Source organism: Bos grunniens, chromosome X, assembly GCF_055505025.1.
Source record: "Bos grunniens cultivar Pamir isolate PY7600 chromosome X, Bosgru_T2T1.0, whole genome shotgun sequence".
Taxonomy (NCBI): domain Eukaryota; kingdom Metazoa; phylum Chordata; class Mammalia; order Artiodactyla; family Bovidae; genus Bos; species Bos grunniens.
Window position 1 is genome coordinate 64,879,679 of NC_141194.1, and position 25,089 is coordinate 64,904,767.

A 25,089-nucleotide genomic window follows, 5' to 3' on the forward strand; every position below is an offset into this window, starting at 1 on the left:
ACAGGTGGGGCAGTGGAAACGCCCATCCAGACCTGACTGGTCACCTTTTCAGTCAGCTTGAGGCCTGACTTAGTTCGATGTCCAGAGTCCAGGTCTTTGCCATCGGACTGACATTTATTGAAGACCCGAGGCTGTCACTTCCTAGCTGCGTGACATTGGACAAGTGACTTTAGCTTGTTGGGCCTCAGTTTCCTTCCATGTAAAGTGGGAGAAGTAAGAATACCTACCTTATGAGGCTGTGCCAGGGTCAAATGAGATAATGTCTGTGGCTATAAACTCTCAAGTGCTATACACATGTGAGTAATTACTCTTCTCTGACCCCTGTTCCCTGCTGCTTGGGGATGGAGTCAGCCTTCCAATCCAAGTCCAGTTCCAAGCTTGACTTCACCTCCTTGGCCCTGTTTTCCTCATTGTCACATATGCCTGTGTGGGAAGTCAGGCCTCCTGACCCATCGGGGTGGGCTAGGGGCTGGTTGCTATTCCTATGCAATTGTTTCTTCAGGCCACAGACATGAACTGAGCTCCTGCTCATCCCTGTTTTGGTCACCAAGGCCTCAGAGGGGACCATGTTGCCAATTTGACCCTTAAGGAGTTCCCAATACAGTTGGGGAGATAGAAAAGCAGACTGATCAAACCAAGCGGGAGATAGGAAGAGGTGACATCTGAGGTGAAGGCCAGCATTCACCAGGTGCTGGGGACAGCATATGCAAAGTCATTAATGGGGACTAGGAGACCAGCACAGGATGGGGTCAGGAAGGTCACAGGAGTTGGACTTCAATGCCATGTTAAGAAATTCAGCCCTGATGTGCTCACTGAAGGTGACGTGGGCAGATTATACATGGAGCCTGGTACAGTTTGTTACTCAGTAAAGTATGTGCATTGCCCTAACCTTCTCCATCCATCCTCCAACCCCACCAGCAGGCAGTTGAGCTGAACCTTAAGCGTACAGGAGAGATCTCAGCTCTTTCTCTTGAACTCAGGCCAACAAGGCACTTGATCCCCTGTTTCCCATTCCACCTACCCCACTCCCTGCCAGCTTCCCAAGCTCAGTAAATGGCGCCTCTATTCACTACGTTTCTCAGGTCCCAAACCTGGTCTTTCCTACTGTATGTCCAATTGATCAGCAGATTCTGTCAGCTCTCTCTAAAATATATCCAGTAGTCAAATCACTTCTGACCACTTCCACAGCCACAACTCTGGTCCAAGTCACTGTCATCTCTCACTCTCTTTTAAAAAAATTGAAGTATAGTAAATTTACAGTGCTGTGTTAATTTCAAGTGTACAGCAAAGTGGTTCACTTATACATATATAGCCACCGTCATCTCTTACCTAGATTGCTGCTGCAGCTTCCTGACTGGTCTCTTTGCTCCTGTAGTCTGTTCTCTACAAAGCAGCCAGAGGGATCCCTTCCTTCTCTGCTCAGGAGGCTCCAACAGCTCTCCATCTCCCACAGGGCAAAGATCGAAGTCCTAATAGTACCTGTAGTACCTTGGCCCTTCTACTTCTCCACATTTTTCCCTCCTCCCCACTCCCCATTCCCTTCACTTTAGGCACACTGGCCTTGATATTTTCACAGGTGACAAGGTGGTTTCTGTCTCAGGCGCTTTGCATTTTGCTGTTCCCCCTGGTTAGAATACTTTCCAAGAGAGCCACATGGCTTGTCACCTCACTGCCTTCAGGTCTTGGCTCAATGTCACCTCTTCATATGGGCCTTCTTTAGGCACTCTTATCTGAAACAGCAACCCTGTCACTCTCAACTCTCACCTTGCTTTTTCTCCATAGCACTGATCACCACTTACCATATTATATTTATCTGTCTGTCCAGCTAGAATGCATGCTCTATCAGGGTAGAGATTTCTGTGTTTTGTTCACTTTTGAATCTCTGATGATTAGTATACTACTTGGCACATAGCAGATGTTCAAATATCTGTTGAATGAAGGAATGGCTGAGCCAGAGAGTCTAGCTTCTGGGTGTGGGAGAAAGAAGTTGCAGGAAAATCAGAAGTGACATGGGGCAGAGATTAGCCAAATAGGCTCAGGAGTGGAATATGAAACAGATTCTGCAGAATATTCCTCAAAGGAGAAAAAGATATGAATGAAAGTCAGATGGAGGCTGGTAATTCATGGGCAGAGTGGGTAGGGCTGGAAGGATGGCAGTTGCCCCTCTCTCCTGCCTTCTATGCTGGTAACCCCAGAACCATGCCATGGAGCTGACAGGCACCTTCAGAGGAGGAGGTCCAGTCAACCAGAAAGCTTCTGTGCAGTAGCCACCAGCCCGGTAGAGAAGCAAGCCAGGGAATACTGGAGAGGACCTTGACAAATGATAGTTATCCCTATCCCCTTCTCCCCACCCCTGCTCCCAGTATACAGCTGTGATTTTGGTGGTTTCTCTTCTGTTTGTCTGCATTCACAGACACACATAAACATTATTTCCACCTCTCAGTTTAATCCTCATTCTTACCCTTATTCTGTCTTTATCTCCATTTCCAACTAATACAAACCCATGCCCTCCATGCCACTCATAGTGTGGATTCCAGTTGATAGACATTTGAGTCATTTCCACCTTTTGACTATTATGAAGAGTTCTGCTATGAATCAGTTCAGTTCAGTTCAGTCGCTCAGTTGTGTCTGACTCTTTGCGACCCCATGAATTGCAGCACGCCAGGCCTCCCTGTCCATCACCAACTCCCGGAGTTCACTCAGACTCATGTCCATCGAGTCAGTGATGCCATCCAGCCATCTCATCCTCGGTCATCCCCTTCTCCTCCTGCCCCCAATCCCTCCCAGCATCAGAGTCTTTTCCAATAAGTCAACTCTTCGCATGAGGTGGCCAAAGTACTGGAGTTTCAGTTTTAGCGTCATTCCTTGCAAAGAAATCCCAGGGCTGATCTCCTTCAGAATGGACTGGCTGGATCTCCTTGCAGTCCAAGGGACTCTCAAGAGTCTTCTCCAACACCACAGTTCAAAAGCATCAATTCTTCGGCGCTCAGCCTTCTTCACAGTCCAACTCTCACATCCATACATGACCACAGGAAAAACCATACATTACTTTGCCAAAAAAGGTCTGTCTGCTATGAATACTCATGTACAAATATCTAAATTTAGGTGACTTTCTGGGGGAAGATGTGTTGGAACTGCACTGGATGTTGAGAGTTAGCCTGGGCACCTGGGGGCACCAGGAGGAGCTGACAGTCTCTGCTTTCCCTTCAGCTCCTCACCACATTCACCAGAGTCCTACTATGTGCTGGTCAGGAGTTCAGGAGTGCTGACATGAATACAGGTGGGAATGGTCTTGAGTGTAATGGAAGAAACAGATAGTTAAATAATAACTTACTGCTAAGCATATAAAAACATGTTCAACTCCACTAATAAAATCAGAGCAACCAAAACTCAAACAACAAACACTTCTGGTGATCAAAATCCATCACCTGTTTTGTTTGTTTTTAATGTCCACACCCTTTGATCTAGCAGTTTCATTTTAACAAATGTATCATAAGAAAATAAGACAACAAATGTGCAAGGGTGTAAGAGGATCTTCACTGCAAAAATTTTTCTTTGAGGCAAAATTCACATAACATAAAATCAGTTATTTTAAAGTCAATAATTTGGTGGCGTTTGGTGTTGCACAACCACCACCTCTGCCTAGTTTCAAAATACTTTTATTACCTCAAAATAAAATCCATGCCCATTAAACAGTTACTCCTCATTTCCCCCTCCGTCCAGACAACAACCAATCGGCTTTCTGTCCTTATGCTTTTGCTTATTTTCGATGTTTCATATAAACGGAATCATACACTGTGCGACTTCTGGTGTCTGGCTTCTTTCACTTAGCATGATGTTTTTGAGTACTGTAGCATGTATCCATACTTCATTCCTTTTTATGGCAGAATAATATCTCACTGTATGCATATGCCACAATTTGTTCATTTGTTCATCTATTGGTAGACATTCGAGTCATTTCCACCTTTTGACTATTATGAAGAGTCCTGCTATGAATACTCATGAACAAGTATTTGAATATCTGTTTTCAATTCTTTTGGGGCATATACCTAGGACTAGAATTGGTGGGTCAAATGGTAATTCTATGTTTAACTTAAGGATCGCCAAACTGTTTTCCACAGTGGCTGCACCGTTTTGCATCCCCATAGCAATATACAAAGGTTCCAATTTCTCCACATCTTCATAGCCTCTTGTTATTTTCTGTTTTATTTTTATTATAGCCATTCAAATAGGAATAAACTGGCAACTCATTGAGGTTTTGATTTGCATTTCCCTAATGACTAATTCAGTGTTTTTATTTGTAAGGAAAAATGAGAATATTCTGAATGTTCAGCATTAAGGGACAGGTTAAACAAATTTTGGAGCATCCATATAATATGACCACTTTAAGGGATCAGGTATGCCAGATTTTTTGGTATGTCTGAAATATGTCATAGTAAAAGATAATATGGTAGTTGTTTGTGGATTGATATGGAAAACTGTCCATGGCATATAACGAAGTGAGAGAAATCAGGTTACCAGACAGGACGATTTCATTTGTTAAAAAAAAAATGTCAAGTGGTCATATATGCATAATGCCAGCTCCCTAGGGTCAGGGATTATTGTCTACTTTGTCCACAGATATAACCCCAGTGCCTGGCACTCTGCATGGTACATAGCAGGTAGTCAATATATATTTATGGACAAAATGAAAAAAGTCTGGTGACATAAACACCAAACTGCTAATAGTGGTGTTTGCTGAGGTATGGTGTTATGAAGGAACCATTTTCTTATTGTTTGAATGTTTTCCTTGAGGCATCTAGTGCAAAAAAAAAAAAAAAAAAGTCTTTCCATTACTCTGTCTCACCAAGTAAGAAAGGCACTGTGGGCCGGCTGAGGGAGGAAAGCATTAGGGCTCTTTCCACCAGAGGTAAACAGAGGCTTTTCAGCCACTTTGGAGCTGAGCCTCAGCAGGCTCACTTCGGTTATCCCAGTGGCTACAGCTATCTTTTTAAAACGCAAATCTGATCAAGCCACTCTTTGGCTTAAAAGTCTCTGATGGCTTCTTACCTGGAGGATCAAGTCTCACCTCCTCTAGCTGGCACAGAGGTCCTTTGTGACTGGCCCCTGCTATTTTCCTTCTTGTCATTGACTAATATATATCTCAGTTTTTTCTTATGGAAATTTAAAAGCACATAAAAGTAGAGAGAATAGTATATCCAACCTCCATGTGTCCATCAAACATGAAGCTTCAACAATGATCAACATTTTTCACATTTTGTTTCATTTATCTCAACCGACTATCTGCTGCCACACACCCATACACTTGCCCCTTCTGGAGTAATTTTAAAGAAACCCCAGATATATTATTTCACCTGTAAATACTTCACTTTGTATCTTTAACAGTTGAGGACTTAGATAAATATATAACTACCATGCTGTTATCATACTTAACAAAATTATCAATAATTTTTTAACATCACCTAGTCTCTGTCCAAATTTCCCCTGTTGTCTGAAAAACATCTTTTCACAGTTGATTTACTTGAATAGTCTAATATTCTGTGTTCTAGCAGCACTGAACTGCTTGTCACTTCCCTAAATTTCATGTGCCTTTGCCTGAAATGTCTGCCCCTGATGCCTGCTCCAAGATCAGCTTAAATATTGTAGCCTTCATGATTGCTCCAGTCTAGATTGCCTGTCCCATTTCTGTGTCTTATAATACCCAGAATGTGAAACATTGCTTTGTCTCACTGTGTATTTTCACCATCACGTAGGTATGTATGGAGAATTACAGGTGCCAGGTACCATGCCCAGCACTGGGGTACAGCAATGAAACTGCCAAAGTTCCCACCCTCCGAGGGCGTGTGTGTGTGTGTGTGTGTGTATATGTGTAGGAATAAAAAAGAATAAGATAATGGTAAACAGTATGAAAATCAGTGGTATTTTGGAACAAAGAGAGCAAAGTGGCTACTTTATATGGCATGGCTAAAAGGAGCCAGTCTGGGGAAGATCTGAGCATTGCAGGTGAAAGTACTAGCCTGTGCAGAGACCCTAAGGTGAGGGTCTTGGATGGTCCCCATCTTCAAAGGCACTATTCATGTCTGTCTTTACATTTGCAGCTCTCGAAACCTTTGGTAGGTAGCTTTCAAAACCCTGTTGAGTATTGAGAATCTAGTAATAGCTATGTCTCTTTGCCCCAGAACAATGTACCAATGCACCAATGCACAACCACAGTAATTTGCATTCTCTTCCCCTAATTCCTGAAGCCAGAGAATGTCAGGAAGATTCTTTGCCTTTGCATTTAGGGCAGGAACAGTGTCTGATAATTGACATCTAATATGTATGCTAAATGTGCTTTCTTCCACGATCTCTTTGATCCCTCAAAATCAGCCAATAAGGTAGTACAGGGAGTATCTCCATTTGATGGATGAGGGGACTAAGACTCACAGAGAGTGTTTCTTGGCCAAAGTCACACAGCTAGTGAGTAACAAGGAGGGGAGTCAAACTCAGGCAGGTTGAGGCCAAAGTGCATATGCGCTGCTAGACAGCTTGGAGCCCAGCACTGAGCAGGTTTGGGGACTCGTCCTTGGCCAAGGTTGGGGAGGAAGAGCTGCTGGAGTTTTCCATGCAGGGGCTTAGAGATATCAAAACCTGATTAGCCTTGATGGCTGTTTGCTTTTCTTCTTTCTCTTCCCTCTTTTTGTCCCCCTCTTCTTTCTCCTCATTCCTTTTTTGTTGAATCACAATATTTGATTTTCTTATAAAGAAGTTTTTCTGCCTTAGAAAGAGTCTTTTAAATATAGAATTGGAAATATACCCCTCTTTCTGTGACAGCTCACAATGAAGGTAGCAGAGGCAGATCCACCCCCTTGCCCCCCAAATGGAAACTGGCTTGGGATTTTTCCATTGGCTTAAAAAAAAAAAAAAAAATATATATATATATATATATATTTGCTTTTGGGGGGGGGGGAACCAGGTAGTACATTCACATGATTCATAAATCAAAAGATACAAAAAGGAACATAGTGCAAACCCCCCCTTACTCCTCTGCCACCTGGTTTTCCTGCCTGAGGTGCAGGAAACTGAAGTGCCCCAGTTTCTTGTGTCTCTTTCCAGAGGTGTTTTATGCAAATAAAGGCATATCCTATATATATATATATATACTTTTTAAAGGGTTATTTTCTAAACCTTGAGTTGTGAACACAGCCTAAAGCTCTCTTTTGGTCTCTCTGGCCTCTCTATGTTCCTTGGTGAGAGATAGTGAAGGCCTGTGGGGCTCCTGGGAGCCCTGGGTTTTCCTCAGAGGTTGGTCTTTCGAGGCTCATTTTTCTGGCAGGCCCTCCTGCACACAAGACTTTAGATTCTTTTCAAAGTCCTTTCATCTAAGATAATTCATCAAGCACTCACAATAGCCCATGAAGTGCGGGAATTATTCGCCCCACTTTACAGGGATAAGGAAACAGACCCAGAAAGGTCGAGTAACTTGCTGAAAAGCACACAAGTACTTACTGTTGTTGATGTGAGGGGAGGGTTGCAGAGCAGCATGAGGCTTGGTCCAGCTTGGACTTTGGAAGCAAGAAGAAAGTTGTTTACTCCAAAGTCACAGTTTAAAAATATTTTAGTGGCACTCAGTGTGGGGTTGAGGGGGAGGGAACGATGGGGAAGTAAGGAACTTGCAGTTCCAGCTGGGATGGCTTCCTAGCTCTGCCACTGACAAGGGGCAAGTTACTTCACAGTTTGTGGCCTCAGTTTGCTAATCTGTAGAGTAGAGATGATAATACCCACCCAGCAGGGTGGATAGTGACATAGTATAAATAAAAGTGATTTGTAAAATGAGGTATATTCTAAGCCTTGCTTTGCATTATTACTATAGTTATGATGGCTGGTCCTTTCGGGGAAAAAGGCGGATGTTTCCTGAAGGGAAGGTAGGCTCAGACTGGGTACAAAGTTGCCCTTCCCTCAAGCCACCTTATCTAAAAAGACCCTCTCTGGCTGAGTGAATTGTAGATCAGGAGCCCTCTAGCCAGACCAGTCTTCCTTGCCAGCTCAGAACCTCCTGGGCTGTTAGAATAGCTCTGGGGCCTAAGCACAAACTCTTCCTCAGTGGATGTCTTGAATTTACTTTGATCTGTAACTTTACTTGCAGATCAATTCTTTTTATAAAGAGTTTGTATATTTATTTTTCCTATTACAAAACTAGATCATGCTTATTAAGAAAACTGGGAAAATATTGAAAAGTAGAAGAAACCAAAATTAAACCATCCTTATATCTTCTTCCTCCACAGAAGCCTACCTCAGTTAATATCTTGGTATATTTCCTTTCAGTCTTTTTTCCTCTAGGCACTTAAGATAATTCTTAGCAAAGAAATACTTTTTTCTTTTTTAAAACAGCTTTACTGAGCGTGTAATGGATAGACAAAAAGTTGCACATATTTAATGCGTATAATTTGATGAGGTTAGACTGAGCGGAATAACTCAATCTGTCTTGTTTGTTTTGAGAATACTTTTGTTTGGTATTTCAATTGTAAAAAGTGGAAAATGATTCCTAGTTCCATCTATGAGATTTTTTTGCCTACATTTTAACAAGAATGGAATGAAGAGGAATCCTGAAGGCCATTGAGGTGGTGCCATCTCTCAGAACAGGCCTGGCCTAGGTTCAGCAGCTCACTCGGGCTCAGCCAGCAGAGCCGGTGCTGCTGAGAGGGTAGCCCTGGCTGCCCAGTGGGAAAGGGCTCCTTCTGGTTCAGGCCCATTCCTCTTGAAAGGAAAATGAAGCACTACTATTCACCACTTTACCCTGTGGTTGTGTCTTGTGGCTGAGTCCTTCACAGGAATTTGGGTGATGACTTTGGAAGGTGGTTCCCTTGGAAGGATTTGGATATTAGACCCAGCAAGCTTTTGAAAGGACAAACCTTGGCGGGTGGTTCTTCACAGGCTGGGAATTCAGAGTTTTTATTTGTCTTTCTTGGCTTCCCCCACACCCCCACCTGCCCCATTCAGTACCTCCTCCCTCTTCTATTTTTTAAAATCTTACATTTTGGTATAAGTAAAATTATCCTTAAGCTGAGTGTATAATTAGAATTGTGGGCATTTGAAGTGACTTGTATTCCTAGCTGTCCGGGTACCCCAATGCTGTTTAATAAAAGCTTGGCTATTCCCATCCCAGGGAGGCCTGGCGTGCTGTAGTCCATGGGTCGCAAAGACTTGGACATGACTGAGCAACTGAACTGAACTGAACTGATTCCCATCCCGGGACATGTTCAAGGCTTTTTCCACTCCCTTCTGCGGAATGCCCTTCCTCCTCTCAGTAGCCTGGAGAAATACAACATCTACAAGGCCCAGTTCAAATATCATCCCCTTTGAAATGCTCTGGGATGCTGCCCTGGCCTGGTAGGTTGCTCTCTCCTCGGTGCTCTCAGAGTTCAGGACTCCTGTTTGCTACAGAGCATGAAGTATGTTGGGATCTGGTTCCTTCTCTCCTCCTTTGCCTTGTCTGGGAGTCCCTAGATGGCCAGGATGGGGTTGTGTCCTTGTCTCCCATCCAAGTCCCAGTAGCTGTAGGAGCTGCATAAATACGTGGTGAATCAAATTCCAAAATTGTGACATTTGGCTGTCACTTCTGCTTTCTTATCTCTCTCGAGACCCCTATCTGCATTTTGCCATCTTTTCTCTGCCTTTGCTGCTGCTGCTGCTAAGTCGCTTCAGTCGTCTCTGACTCTGTGCTACCCCATAGATGGCAGCCCACCAGGCTTCCCCATCCCTGGGATTCTCCAGGCAAGAACACTGGAGTGGGTTGCCATTTCCTCCTCCAGTGCATGAAAGTGAAAAGTGAAAGTGAAGTCGCTCAGTCATTTCCAACTCTTTGCGACCCCATGGACTGCAGCCTACCAGGCTCCTCCATCCATGGGTTTTCCAGGCAAGAGTACTGGAGTGGGGTGCCATTGCCTTCTCTGTCTTTGCCTTTGAGGTTATAGGAAAACCAACACATCACAACTGTATCCCATTTTCATCAAGCATGCTTGATGGGAAATAGCCTCTATTCATCAAGATGTCCCTCTTGGATCTGACCTGCCACCTGCTTTTTCCATCACTGAGTCACTCCCTAGGCAGGATAGCTTCTCTCTGGGGAGCCAGGAAGGCCTTCCCCAAGGTTGCAGCACCTGTATTCCTGTGAGCTCTGGTCAGGCCCCAGTACAGGTCAGAGTTTGGCTTTCTGTCCCTGGGACTTAGTGGAAGACACACTAGTTCCTCAGCAGGATCCAGCACTCAGAGCCACCCTATCAGGGTGGGGCAGGGCAGAACAGGGAAGCAGCAGGGTTAGTCTTTATACTTCAGTGAGAGGAAATGTTCACGACTGTGTGCTGTCAGTGGTACTTTACAATGAGGAAAGTGGAAGAGAGGTAGGTTTGCAAAGATTTTATTAAAAAACAAAATAAATTCATAATCTTGAAAACAACATAGGTGGATTTCTCCCCATCTGTGACCAGATCCCCCTCCCCCAAGGTTCCACCTGGATGATCCTGAGGCCTAAACCCTGACTCTCATCTCCCCACTGCCCCACCAACTGCCAACCAAATCTCCATGCTTTCCTCCAGCTTCTGATCTGTCTCCTTTAAGAAAATAAAAATACCCCTCCCCAACTTGCCTAAAAATAATTTTCAAAGATTAAAAACGGCATCTGTGTGTTTTTTAAAAATAAACACTTAAAATGTTGGAAATGTTTGTCTTCCCCTAGGTCTAGTTGAGGCCTCTGGGGTGCCTGCCTGCTTCATGCTAGGAGGCCAGCTGCCACTTGGTGCCCCTTGGAAATTTTCAGGAAGTAATTTCTTCCAAATTTCCCCTGCAGTCACAAATTCCACACACTGCTCGCATAAACACGCTGTCTTCATTATAGGCACTGCTCTTTGGCTCTGGAAATTTGATCTCTTTTTGTCAACTAGACCACATGCTTCAGATTCCCTGCAAATAGAGAAAACAAAATTCAAATTCAAGTAACATATGTGAACTATACCTCAGTAAAGCTGTTAAAAAAGGCACTTTCATTTTGGGGCTTGTTCTCTTGCTGTCCTTGGGAACCCTGCCTGCCCCCACTCACCAACATAGGAACAAGCTCAGGCTAGGCTGCTGGATGGTGAGAGAGATCTGGTCCATTTACCCCAGCAACCACCAGCCACCCACCAGGCATGTGAGTGAGGCCTTGGACAGCTGGCTGACTGCAGTGCTAGGTGAACTCAGCCCAAACCAGAAGAACCGCTCAGCTGAACCCAGCCCTATTGCCAACTCACAAAGTCATGAGCTAAACAAATGGTTGTTTTAAGCCACACATACACACACGCACAAATTTGGGTAATACTTTTCAGAGTCCATACTTCACTAACTGCATCAGATCTTTCCACACCCCCAACATTTCTTCCCCTGCTTAGCAAGGTACAACCCTTTTAGCATTTTCTCTCATGAGCACCTGTGAAAGATGAATTGGGGATTTCCCCCTACTCTCAGGTCTAAGAATCTTTGAGGGAAAAGCAGTCACTTGAAATCTTACAGCACTGGTCCCTCCACAGTCTTCTTCTTGACCTACTTCCCCAAGCCAAAATACTGGGCTCCAAACCCTACTGACCACTTCTACTCTAAAACAGGAAGGATGTTCCATGAGGGCAAGGACCTAGCTGCCTTACTTTTGGTTGATATCTAGCACAGTGCCTCACACATAGTAGGTGCTCAATAAATGGATGAATGGAAGAAAGGAAGGAAAGAAAAATCAGCACCCACTTGCCTATCTAGTTTAATTTTTAATACAATATTAAATATACACAATGGAGTATTACTCAGCCATTAAAAAGAATACATTTGAATCAGTTCTAATGAGGTGGATGAAACTGGAGCCTATTATACAGAGTGAAGTAAGCCAGAAAGAAAAACACCAATACAGTATACTAACACATATATATGGAATTTAGAAAGATGGTAATGATAACCCTGTATGCGAGACAGCAAAAGAGACACAGATGTATAGAACAGTCTTTTGGACTCTGTGGGAGAGGGTGAGGGTGGGATGATTTGGGAGAATGGCATTGAAACATGTATAATATCATATATGAAACGAATTGTCAGTCCAGGTTAGATGCATGATACAGGATACTTGGGGCTCGTGCACTGGGATGACCCAGAGGGATGGTACGGGGAGGGAGTTGGGAGGGGGGTTCAGGATGGGAAACACGTGTATACACGTCACAGATTCATGTTGATGTATGGCAAAACCAATACAATATTGTAAAGTAATTAGCCTCCAATTAAAATAAATAAATTTATAATAAAAAATTTCAATTAATAAAAACTTGGAAAAAAATTAAACATACAGTAAAAGTGACTTTCTTTGCTATGTGCAGTTCTATGATTTTTAACACAGGTCAGATTCTTAAGACAGATTGGTCCCATTACTCATCAAAATTTCTTCTGCTTTCTTTTTGCAGTCACATCCTCCCCTCCCCCTCTTACCACCTGGCAATACTGACCTATTCTCCATCACCATAAGTGTTGTCTTTTTGAGAATGTTATATAAATGGAATCATCAGTATGTGATGTTTTAAGGCTGTATTCTTTCAAGCAGCATAATGCCTTTAATTTTCATGCAAATTTTTAGTGTATCAATAGTTTATTCCTTTTTGGGGGGCAGTACTTAACTCTGTAATTTTAAAATTACTATAGATTTATAGGAAGTTGTAAAAAAAAGTACCAAGAAGTAGCCTTCACCAAGTTTTTCCAAGTGGCAATATCTTACATAATTATTATTTAATATCAAAACCAGGAAATTGACACAGGTATAATTCACAGACCATATTTAAATTTTGCCAGTTTTATATGCACTTATTTGTGTGTGTGTATATATTCTATGAAATTTTTATCACATGTGTAAATTTGTATAACCCCCACCACAAGAGGGCTTCCCTCATAGCTCAGTTGGTAAAGAATCCACCGCAATGCAGTAGACCCCAGTTTGATTCCTGGGTCAAGAAGATCCCCTGGAGAAGGGATAGGCTACCCAGTCTAGTATTCTTGGGCTTTCCTTGTGGCTCAGCTGGTAAAGAATCTGCCTGCAATGCAGGAGACCTGGGTTCGATCCCTGGGTTGGGAAGATCCTCTGGAGAAGGGAAAGGCTACCCATTCCAGTATTCTGGCCTGGAGAATGACATGGAGTGTGTCCATGGGGTTGCAGAGAGTAGGACACGACTGAGTGACTTTCACTTTCATTTTCCACCACAAGAAGATACAGAACTATTCCATCACCATAAGACCTCCCTCAAGCCACCTTGTTAACCCCCCTCCACCCCCTATCTTTAAGCCCTGACAACCATCAATCTGGTCTCTAGGTCTATAACTTTGTAATTTCAGGAATGTTATATAAATGAACTCCTACAGTATAAAACATTCTGAGATTTTTTCCCCCTCACTCAGCACAATGCTCTTAAAGATCCATCAAGGCTGTTGTGTGCATTAAGTCAGTTCCTTTTTGTTTGTTGAGTAGTGTTCCATGGTATGTACCCCACCAACACTGTATGAAGGATCTAGTTTCTCAGCATTCTTGTTAACATTTGGTGGTGGCACTAGTTTTTATTTTGACCATTCTGATAGGTGTGTAGGGATCTCTCATTGTGGTCTCAATTTCCATTTTCCTAATGGCTAATAATGTTGAACATCATTTCATGCACTTATTTGCTGTCTGTATATCCTCTTCATGTCTTTTATTAATTGGATTTTTTTTTTACTGTTGAGTTTGGAGAGTTCTTTATATACTCTAGATATAAATCTGTTGTTGGATATATGATTTGCAAGCATTTTATCTCAGTATATAATTTGTCTTCACATTCTTTTTTTTTTTTATTCTTCCAATTTTATTTTATTTTTAAACTTTACATAATTGTATTAGTTTTGCCAAATATCAAAATGAATCCGCCACAGGTATACATGTGTTCCCCATCCCGAACCCTCCTCCCTCCTCCCTCCCCATACCATCCCTCTGGGCCGTCCCAGTGCACCAGCCCCAAGCATCCAGCATCATGCATCGAACCTGGACTGGCAACTCGTTTCCTACATGATATTTTACATGTTTCACTGCCATTCTCCCAAATCTTCCCACCCTCTCCCTCTCCCACTTTATCGGTCAAGCCGTGTGGCTTGTGGGATCTTAGTTCTCTGACCAGGGATTAAACCCAGACCCTTGGCAGAGAAAGTGTAGAGTCCTAAACCACTGGACTGCCAGGGAATTCTGATTTTTCATTCTTCTAACTTTTGCAAAGCAAAAGTTAATTTTTTGGATCATGGCTTGGGTGTTTTCAACCCTTAAGTTCATAATCTCTGGATAATCTTTGATTCTTCATCTTTTACTCTCCATATCTTATGAGTTGCCAGATCTAACCTCAAGATGTCTTCCATATCTGTCCTCTCTTTTCTGTTCCCCTCTCTCCACCTTAGCCATAGCTCCCATCACTCAGGTCACTGAAACAGCCTTTTAACTGGTGCTCCCACTTCTGGATCTGTCCCCCACACAATTCTAGCTGTGATCACATGCCTCCTCTGCTCCATAATAACTTTAGCAGCTCCCGAGTACCTATGAATGAAACCTAACACCTTAGCTTACATGTGTCCCATCCATACTTTCCCATCTCCATGTGAGCCTTTGCGTGTGTTGTTGACTGTGCTGAGGAGACCTATAGGGGGTCCTGGTGCTGAAGCGAGGGTGCTTCCATCTTTAAGAATAGCCAGAGCTTGATGAATGAGTGAGTGCACAGTTGAACAAAATCCCACGTCCAAGTGTCCCAATGACACATGTTCACAGAAAGGAAAGGTGGGTGCTGTGTTCTCTACTGCTCTGTCTCACTCCCTAGTTACATTTGGAGGCAATTAAGAAAAACAACAGAAATAGTTTCCACCAAAAGTTGATGATGAGCAATATTGAGTTTGGGTAACAATGAAAATGTAAGCTTAAATAATGCCCATTGTTTTCCCCTCACATCTAGCTTTTCCAGCAGTGGGTGGCAGCCTGAGAAAATTCTAAAGGCCAGCATATCTGCAGCCTGGAGAGACACAGAGTACAGATCAGAGGGGCAAACTCAAATGTCTATAGAGGCCAAGAATATATTGGATGTCAATAGAACAGACTGGGGGTAAGACATATGGATCCCTCTGGATCCTTTTTCTTTTCCCTACTTTGTAGAATGGCCTGAATGTAAGAAATAATTTCCTTTTTTCTTAACTCTATTACAGAAGAAAACAACATCAAAATGGTGTCAGCAAGATGAGAAATGGAAACTCACACTTGGCCTAGAGTAGGAGATACAACAGGGAAAGGTGGAATTTGTGGCAAACAGGAAGGTACCTGCTCACAAAGCGGGCAGCTGCTACTTGGTTCCAGCCAATCACTAGTGAGCAGGAATGTGGGTCAGATCTTTCCACTTTCCAAGAGAAGTCAGACATTCACATCTTTACACAGAGTTTTCATAGTGTGAAATGTGGACAACTGCTTTAAATGTTTAAATGACATTACATGGCACATTAATCTGTTAGGCTAAACCAAAACAATTTTGGAGATAAGATGTGGCTCACAGACTCCTAGTTTGTGATCTCTGGGATAGTTCTGACTTATACCCATGGCACCCTGTTTCACTCTCAAGTATCTTGGTTTTGACAATACATTATATCCTCATCCTACCTCTGATGTACAAGAAGGAGTACTGAACTGGGACTCAGGAGGCTTGGGTTCAATTGATTCATCAACTGACTAATTCATCTGTTCGTTCATTTATTCAATCAACATTTATTATCTACTCTTTGCCAGTACTAGGTGCTTGTGAGCACTCTACTCTTTTTCATTGTTGCTGCTAATTAATAGACTTTATTTTTGGAGCAGTTTTAGGTTTACAGAAAAACTGAGCAGAAAGTGTACAGATCTCTCATACTCCCCTGTTCCTCATCTCCCCCCAGGAGGCAATTTCCCCTAGTATTAACATCTTGCATTAGTATGTACATTTTTTATAGCTGATGAATGAATATTGATACATTATTATTTAGTCCATAGTTTACATTAGGGCTCATTCTTGGTTTTGTACAGGCCTACGAGTTTTGAAAAGTATATAATATTATGTATCCATCATTACAGTATCACACAGAATAGTTTCACTGCTCTAAAATTCTTATGCTCCACCTATTCATCTCTCTCTTCCTTTCCTTAACCCCATCACAGCCACTGATATTTTTACTGTCTTTATTGTTTTGTCCTTTCAAGAATGTCATATGGCTAAAATCATGTAGTATGGAGCCTTTTGAGAATGGCTTCCTTTACTTAGCGATACACATTTAATGTTATTCTACATTTTGTCACTTAATAGCTCATTTCTTTTTAGTGCTGAAAAATATTCCATTGTCTGGTACCACAGTTTATCCATTCACCTACTGAAGGACATCTTCGTTGCTTCCAAGCTTTGGCAATTATGAATAAAGCTGCTATAAACACTCATGTGCAGGTTTTTGTGTGGACGTGAGTTTTCATCTTACTTGAATAAATAGCAAGGAGCAGGACTGTATGTAAGACTATGTTTTAGTTTTGTAAGAAACTGCCAAACTGTCTTCCAAGATGGCGGTTCTGTTTTGCATTCCCACCAGCAATGAATGAGTTCCTGTTGCTCTACATCCTTGTCAGCATTTGGTGGTGTCATCGTTTTGCTTTTAGCTATTCTATTAGGTATGTAGTGGAACTCACTGTTTTAATTTGCAGTTCCTTAGTGACATGATAGTGAGCATACCTTAATGTACTTAACTGCCACCTGCGTAGCTTCTTTGGTAAGGTGTGTATTAAAATCTTTGGCCCATTTTTTGGATTGGGTTGTTTTCTTATTGTTGGGTTTTAAGAATTCTTTGTATGTTTTGGCTAATTGTCCTTATTGGATATGTGTTTTGCAAGAATTTCTCCCAGTCTGTGGCTTGTCTTTTTATTCTCATAATTTTTAGTCTTTTTAATGTACAGCAGTGCTGTCCAATAGAACTTTCTGGGATGATGGAAATGTTCTATATCTATGCTGCCCAATATGAGAGCCACTAATTACCTGTGGCTATTGAGCACTTAAAATATGGCCAGTACAAGTGAGGAACTGAATTTTAAATTTAATTTTAATAACTTAAATTCAAATGGCCACATGTAGCCAGTGGTGACCATATTGGACAGTACAGATATAGAACAGTTCCCTTTTGCTTTTTTTTTTCTTTATGACATTGACTGGGGTCATTCTTATTTGCTCTTTCATTTATAACCTCCCTTTCAATCCATTAGGAAGTCCTGTCAATTCTACCTCCACAATATTTTCTAAATCCACCCATTTCCCTCCCACCTTCACTGTGATAACTTTACTCCAAGCCACTGTCACCCCTTGCATGGACAACTCTAATAGCCTCATCACTGGTCTTCTTGCTTCCATCCTTGCCACCTACAATCCTTCCTCTATATAGCAGCATGGTTATTTTGTTAAAACTTAGGTCAGATCACATTACTTGGATGCTTAAAGCCCTCTAAGGCTTCCAATCACACCTAGAATAAAATTCAAACTACTTAGCCATCAAGCTCTGCAGGGTCTGGCCCTGTCCCTGGTCTCTTGTCTGCTCTGCCCTCTTTGCACTCTCTGTTCTGGCCACATGGAACTTCTTTGTGTTATTGGAACACACTAGTCATTTTTCCCTCTTAGGGCTCCGCCTTCTTTGCACATGTTATTCCTTCTACCTAGCATGCTCTGTTCCTGGATATTCTCATCCCTAACTCTTCTTTTCACTCAGGTTTCAATCCAAAAATCACCTCTGAGGGGCCTGATGACTACCTAGTCTAAGTTGCCACCCCCAGTCACTCATTTTCTGCCACATGATTCTATTTTCTTCAATGCACTTAGCACACCAAACACATCTTGTGAGGGCAGGGATGTGTTACTCTTGTTCATCACTATTGTTAGCCACTTTGACAGTGCACAGGAATCCATCAATTAGTATTCACTGAAAGATACAGTTCTTGCAATTAAGGAGCTCTCAGTCTAGCAAGGAAAGCATATATGGAGACAACACATCATAGTCCATAGCAATAAGGCCATATAATACCAGTCTATATAGAGTGCTGAGGGCATTTGAAGAGAGGGCATGGAAGGCTTCATGGAGGAGGTGTCATCTTAAAGGGCAAATGAAGAGAGAATGTACCAGGCAGCAGGAACAGAGCAGGATGTATAAAAGCACCTGTAAAGCTTTTGTGGCCAGAGCACAGAATGAGGGTCAGGGACAGGTTTGTTTGTGTGGGTGTGTATGTGTGTGCACGTGCAATGAGGCTGGAGAGACTGTTGGAGGTCAGATCATCAAGGGTCTAGAAAGCCATAGTCTTATCCTAGAGGCCATGTGGAGCCTCCAAACAATTTTAAGATGGGGAGGAGTCTCATCTAGTGTGATCTAGGGCTAGAGAAACTTCCCTGGTAGCTGCCTCATCACATCAGGCTTGAGGGTCTCACTCTTTACCTGGGAACAATGGCAGAACAAAGGATTTCTAGGAAGCCTTAGGTATGTGCTGAAATGGATGGGTGATTTTAGTTTTTAGCTCTTAATTGTCAACTATATTGTTTGTCTTAGAATGTAGATCCCTCTTGTCATCAGAAAGCCTTTCAATGACAATTAGTATAACCGCCAGTTACCACTTGTCTGCCTCTGACCTGAAATAGAACCTGAGGCTGTGAATTAATCCCACCAGGCTTCTGGCATCTATAGGATATCAGCACTAGTACCCTGATGTTTTGGGTGCTCCGGTCTTAACTTGCAAGGGACTACTGCAGTCTCAAACTGAATTGAAGCAATTTCTAAAATAGCCTATGATTCACTTTTTCTCCCCCCCGTGCCTAAATCTGCTGGCTCCATGTGGAGGGATAGGCACCAGTAACTGGAGAGGTGACATCACAGGAGTGGGCTGCATGCCTGCCAGCCAGGCAGCTTGTACAGCTCGGCCTCAAGCAGTCTATCTGCTGGGCTGGGCGATGCCTCCCAGCCACTTTAGAGTCATAGCTCTAGATTCTTTGGTCCATGAGCTTTCTCCACATTTCTTTTTCAGACAAAAACTCTGGGCTGAGAAATCCAGGATAATGGGAATAGCAGCGGCAGGAAGAATAATACAGCCTTACATCTGTATAATGATTTAGAGTTGTGAAAGCCATTTGCTCCATTTTGCTCCTCCCAAACAGCAGTGGGAAATGGAAGCTGGGGTTTTAGGCCTGAACTGGGGTTGCACAAAAGAACAAAATGCTAACATTCCCTGTTCTCCACAAGGTACACCATGATTGGGCCTTGGATGCCACCAGAAAGTCAGAAAGATTCTTTTCAGCTTCTAGGTGCTTCCTGGAAGAGTAATTCTCCAGGACAAACTGCCTGGCAGGCACAGTCTATGAACCACGCCACCCTGATGGAGCCAGAAAGTAGTGCCAGTCCCAGCACTGTCAACTCTTCCTGTGCACCCTGGCTTACAGTCCCCATGGTCCCAAAGACTTTCACAGGAGCCAAAGTCATGGCCTGTAACTGTGGAGGCCTGAAGGTAGGGTGTGTCTTGAACATCTGGAAATGCCAACAGCTGCCAGGGTAGCTCAAGGGCCCGTGAAAAGAAAAAACACCAACATATCAGTCATTGTTGTGGATCCTGCAGTGAAGAGCCACTAAGCCTTCCACTAAGCCTACTCCTCCTACTCCTGAGGAGTAGGGTGAAGGGAGTCTTTCCTTGGAGAAGCCATATAAATAGTTTTGCAGTGGTCTCATGTTGGCTTTGTGATCTTCAAGCACCTGGTCTTGGCATAGCTTGGTGTCTCCAGCGCTCCACTGCTATCACTAGCATAAGAAGTCTCCCTGCCTGACTCCCCTCTCCTGCTCCTCCATGCATCATGGCTACCAGGCTGGACACCAAAGGGGTGGCATACTCTTGCTTGGACTTTTTGGTTTTATATTAAATTTCAGTGTCACTTGTGTGTGTGCATGCGTGCCTGTGTGTGTGCGGTGGTGGTGGGAGGCCTGGCGGAGAGTGGGGTGGACACGACAAATCCACAGATGCTCAGCAGTATTGTGAGAGTGGAAGTTGCTGTGGCTGCTGTAGCTGCCACCACCATCACCACCACCACTATGTGAATTCAGACCCACTGAAAGGCCACAGGTGCTGGTTAGTGCCATGAAAACGTCATCTCGGTAAACCAAGATGCTATCCTCAGGCAATTCTGTCTGTTGGAAACCTTGGCGGGGTATAAAAGTGATCCTTTGGAAGGTTGAATCTGTAAACCTATGTGTGGAAAGTGACAGACAAGAGGAGAACATCCTTGCATCCAAAGCAGAGAGGCCTCCCATAACTTGTTTTCCAGCTCAAGGGGGATATGTGCGCCTATGAAAATAGATTAAGGATCACTGCCTTGGCCTGTTTTAGAGATGTGAATAAAAATCTTGGCTGGGGACTGCCTCCTTTCTGGTTGACTGATTTTTCAATTGATTTGTATTTATTAGCTAATGAAATTAAAGTTGTAAAAATGATAACAGAAACACAATAAATCTCTCCCACAACTGGCTGTTTCTATGTCACTATGGTGCATTCCTCACTTTGATTACTTCAAAGTCTATTATTTTGTTCTCAATTATTCTGTTTTTCTGGCACTGGAGAAAATCAATTTGTTTTATTTTCTCTTATTCATGCACTCAATTATACTCTTCGGGCACATTTAATCACTTTGATGTTTTCATTTTACGGCCCATCTCTAGGCACTTCAGCTGCATTGCTGCCAACGGGAAAGCAGGACTAATTTGCATGTCACAATAGACTTGAAATTCTAACTCAATTTAGAAATCTTTATGAAATCTCCCTCCAAAATATGCTTGGAGCTGCAAAGAGGCAGAAGGATGTGAGTAAACCAGAAGCCTATAAAGATGCTTCCCTTTCTCAAACACTGAGAGCTCTTTGGTGGCCTGACTGTAGATTCTGGATGTCCCTATCCAGGTACAGCAGAGCAGTTCACAGGATGGGATGTCTGCAGAGCTTCCCCTGGAACTTTGTGGTGAGAATCTTGCAAAGGCTGTCCTCAGCAGCAAGGCCAGGGAGACTGGGCCTACTTACTCTGGCATAAACTGCCCCTTAGCACTGCTGGATTTGGCGGCTGTGCTAAAGACAGCACCTGAATCTCAGTTGGTTAAAGGGCCTCCGGGTAGATAGAGAGAATTGTCAACAGTTAGGCATTCCAGAACCCTGAGTGGTTTAACCTTATTTTCTCTGATAAGCTCCAACTCCCCCTTTGCCCCTTGATTATTTTAGAGCTAAAGGCTGGAGGGGACTAAAGTGATATAATTGCTTTAGGCATGAACTTTGAACAGACAGAAAAAAAGCTTAATTAAACAACTTATAGGTCTCCAACTATTTTTCAAAAGCTTTTGGTTTGTTGTATGCAAAAACCAGCAGCTCCACCCGGCAGAAGGAAAATTTCATATTTCTTCTAAACTTTCAGTATGATGTTCATTTTCTCATGTGGAATCCCAGCTCCCTCGCTTCTTTACTGTGTGAACTTGTACAAGCTAATCAGCCTCCCTAAGTTCTATTTTATGTTAAACAAGGCTAATCACATTATCTACTTCAGAGCTAGGTTTGTTTCCTAAACTTCAGTACTGTCAAGAATTTTGCCATGATCACATATCATTTATGTCAAAACCTCTCTTTTCTTTTACACTCTCAAAACACTTAAATTCATCCAAAGCAAGGTGTCTGTGAAATCAAAGTGTTTGATGTGGTAGTTATAATTTTTTGAATACACATTAAAACATATTTACATGAAATAAACCAAATTCATTCCTGTTTCAGAATCTTTGCTCTTGCTCTCCTGTTCATCCAGAATGTTCTTCATCCCAATTTTTGCAAAGTTCCTCCCTTTACTGCATTTAGCTCTATTCCCAAATGTCACCTCCTCAGGAAGGCCTTTACTGACCATCCTACCTAAAAAAGTACCCTTTCTGAATTTACCAGTAACCAATTACCAAATATTTATTTGCTTACTGTCTTTCTTCCCCATTAGAAAGAAGTAAGCTTCATGATGGGCAAGGCTTTCACCTGTCCTTTTTACATCTCTATCATGTAGAATAATGCCTAGCATATATTAATACCAATTACATATTTGTTGAATGAAAGAAACAAGAAAGTAAAATGTCAGCCGAGTGGTAACCAGTCTCTCTTTCCACCCAATGAGGGTGGTGTCAGAGAAGGCAGAGTGGAAAACCAGGACTTTTATCCAAGCTCAATGGCAAGGAGGCCCACCTAGGAGGCTTTAGTAACAAGGTGCCACTGCCATTCTTGGGCAGGGTGGTACCCTGAGGTGGAGTAGGGGGAGCCTGAATTTCCAGTCCTGCCCAGTAGCAATGAATACCCCTCCTCCCCCAGGCTGTCAATGAGAACTGCGTGGGAAACCTAGATGTTTACCCCATCCAGAGGTAACGGGGTGGAGCCTCCCTTCCTTGCCACCATGGTATTAGAGGAAGCCTGCTAAAACTGAAGATTTAAATAAGATGCAAGGTTTGGAGAAAAGAAAGGGTTCCTAAATGATTAATGCACATAGAGGAAAATAGAGATCTCTTCAAGAAAATCAGAGATACCAAGGGAACATTTCATGCAAAGATGGGCACAATAAAGGACAGAAATGGTATGGACCTAACAGGAGCAGAAGATATTAAGAAGAGGTGGCAAGAATCCATAGAAGAACTATACAAAAAAGATCTTCATGACCCAGACAACCACGATGATGTGATCACTCACCTAGAGGCAGACATCCTGGAATATGAAGTCAAGTGGGCTTTAGGAAGCATCACTGCAAAAAAAAGCTAGTGGAGGTGATGGAATTCCAGCTAAGATATTTCAAATCCTAAAAGATGATGCTGTGAAAGTGCTGCACTCATTATGCCAGCAAATCTGGAAAACTCAGCAGTGGCCACAGGACTGGAAAAGGTCAGGTTTTATTCCAATCCCAAAGAAAGGCAATGCCAAAGAATGTTCAAACTACTGCAAAATTGCACTCATCTCACATGCTAGCAAAGTAATGCTCAAAATTCTCCAAGTCAGGCTTCAGCAGTACATGAATTGAGAAATTCCAGATGTTCAAGCTGAATTTAGAAAAGGCAGAGGAGCCAGAGATCAAATTGCCAACATCTGTTGGATCATTGAAAAAGCAAGAGAGTCCCAGAAAAACGTCTACTTCTGCTCCATTGATTACGCCAAGGACTTTAACTGTGTGGATCACAGAAAACTGTGGAAAACTCTTCAAAAGATGGGAATACCAGACCACCTGACCTGCCTCCTAAGAAATCTGTATGCAGGTCAAGAAGCAACAGTTGGAATCAGACATGGAACAATGGGCTGCTTCCAAATTGGGAAAGGAGTGCATCAAGGCTGTATATTGTCACCCTGTTTATTTAACTTCTATGCAGAGTACATCATGAGAAATGCTGGCCTGGATGAAGCACAGGCTGGAATCAAGATTGCTGGGAGAAATATCAATAACCTTAGATATGACACCACCCTTATGGCAGAAAGTGAAGAGGAACTAAAGAGCCTCTTGATGAAATTGCAAGAGGGGATTGAAAATGGTGGCTTAAAACTCAGCATTCAAAAAACTAAGATCATGGCATCCAGTCTCAATACTTCATGGCAAATAGATGGGGAAACAATGGAAACAGTGACAGACTTTATTTTTTTTGGCTCCAAAACCACTGCAAATGGTGACTGCAGCCATGAAATTAAGACTCTTGCTCCTTGGAAAAAAAGCTATGACCAACCTAGACAGCATATTAAAAAGCAGAGACATTACATTGCTGACAAAGGTCTGTATAGTCAAAGCTATGGTTTCTCCAGTAGTCATGTATGGATGTGAGAGTTAGACCATAACGAAAGCTGAGCACCAAAGAATTGATGCTTTTGAACTATGGTGTTGGAGAAGACTCTTGAGAGTCCCTTGGACTACAAGGAGATCAAACCAGTTAATCCTAAAGGAAATCAGTCCTGAATATTCATTGGAAGGACTGATGCTGAAGCTGAAGCTCCAATATTTTGACCACCTGATGTGAAGAACTGACTCATTGGAAAAGACCCTGATGCTGGGAAAGATTGAAGGCAGGAAGAGAAGGGGACAACAGAACATGAGATGGTTGAATGGCATCACCAATTCGATGGACACGAGTTTGAGTAAGCTCCGGTAATTGGTGATGGACAGGGAAGCCTGGCGTGCTGCAGTCCATGTGGTCGCAAATAGTTGGACACAACCGAGCAACTAAACTGAGGATTTATACAAATATCTAAAATGTTCAGGATGTAATAGAAAATCACTCATACCAACAACAGAAAACTCTCAACTTGAATGAGAAAAAGGCAATCAAGAGAGACCAACATAGAATGATAGTGATGTTGGGAATATCCAATAAGCAGTTTAAAGCAGCCATCATAAAAATACCTCAACAGGCAATTATAAACATGTTTGAAACAAATTAAAAATAGTCTCAGCAAAGAAACAGAATATAGAAAAACTAAATGGAGATTTTAGAACCGAGAAGTACAAATAGTGAAATAAAAAACTCAACAGATGGACTCAATAGCAGAATGGACAGGGCAGAGGAAGAATCAGTAAACTGGAATATATAGAATAGAAATTACCTAATTTGAACAAAAGGCAAAAAAAATAGTCAAAAATGAGCAGAACCTCAGTGACCAGATGGGACTATGATAAAAGATCTAATATTCATGTCACCAAAGTTCCATAGGAAGAGGAGAAAGAAGGTAGGACTGAAAAAGTATTTGAAGAAATAATGGCTAAAGATTCCCCAAATTTGGCAAAAGATAAAACCTTAGAAACAATGGAAATAGTGACAGAGTTCATTTTCCTGGGCTCCAAATTCATTGCGGATGGTGACTGCAGCCTTGAAATGAAAAGACGATTGTTCCTTGGAAGAAAAACTATGAAAAACCTAGACAGTATATTAAAAAGCAGAGACATTACTTTACCAACAAATGTACATATAGTCAAAGTTATGGTTTTTCCAGTAGTCATGTAT

The 25,089-nt window shown here is 42.4% G+C and overlaps 1 protein-coding gene across 2 annotated transcripts in view; it reads right to left on the minus strand.

Moving 5' to 3' along the window:
* Positions 1-10,380: 10,380 nt before the first annotated feature.
* The window catches only part of HDAC8 (histone deacetylase 8), a 241,477-nt gene continuing 226,768 nt past the window's right edge, over positions 10,381-25,089 (minus strand). For both annotated transcript variants that reach the window (XM_086388928.1, XM_086388927.1), the window contains one exon: positions 10,381-10,938. In XM_086388928.1, the coding sequence (XP_086245054.1) occupies positions 10,930-10,938 (9 nt within the window). In that variant the 3' untranslated portion in view covers positions 10,381-10,929. The remainder of the gene's footprint in view (positions 10,939-25,089) is intronic.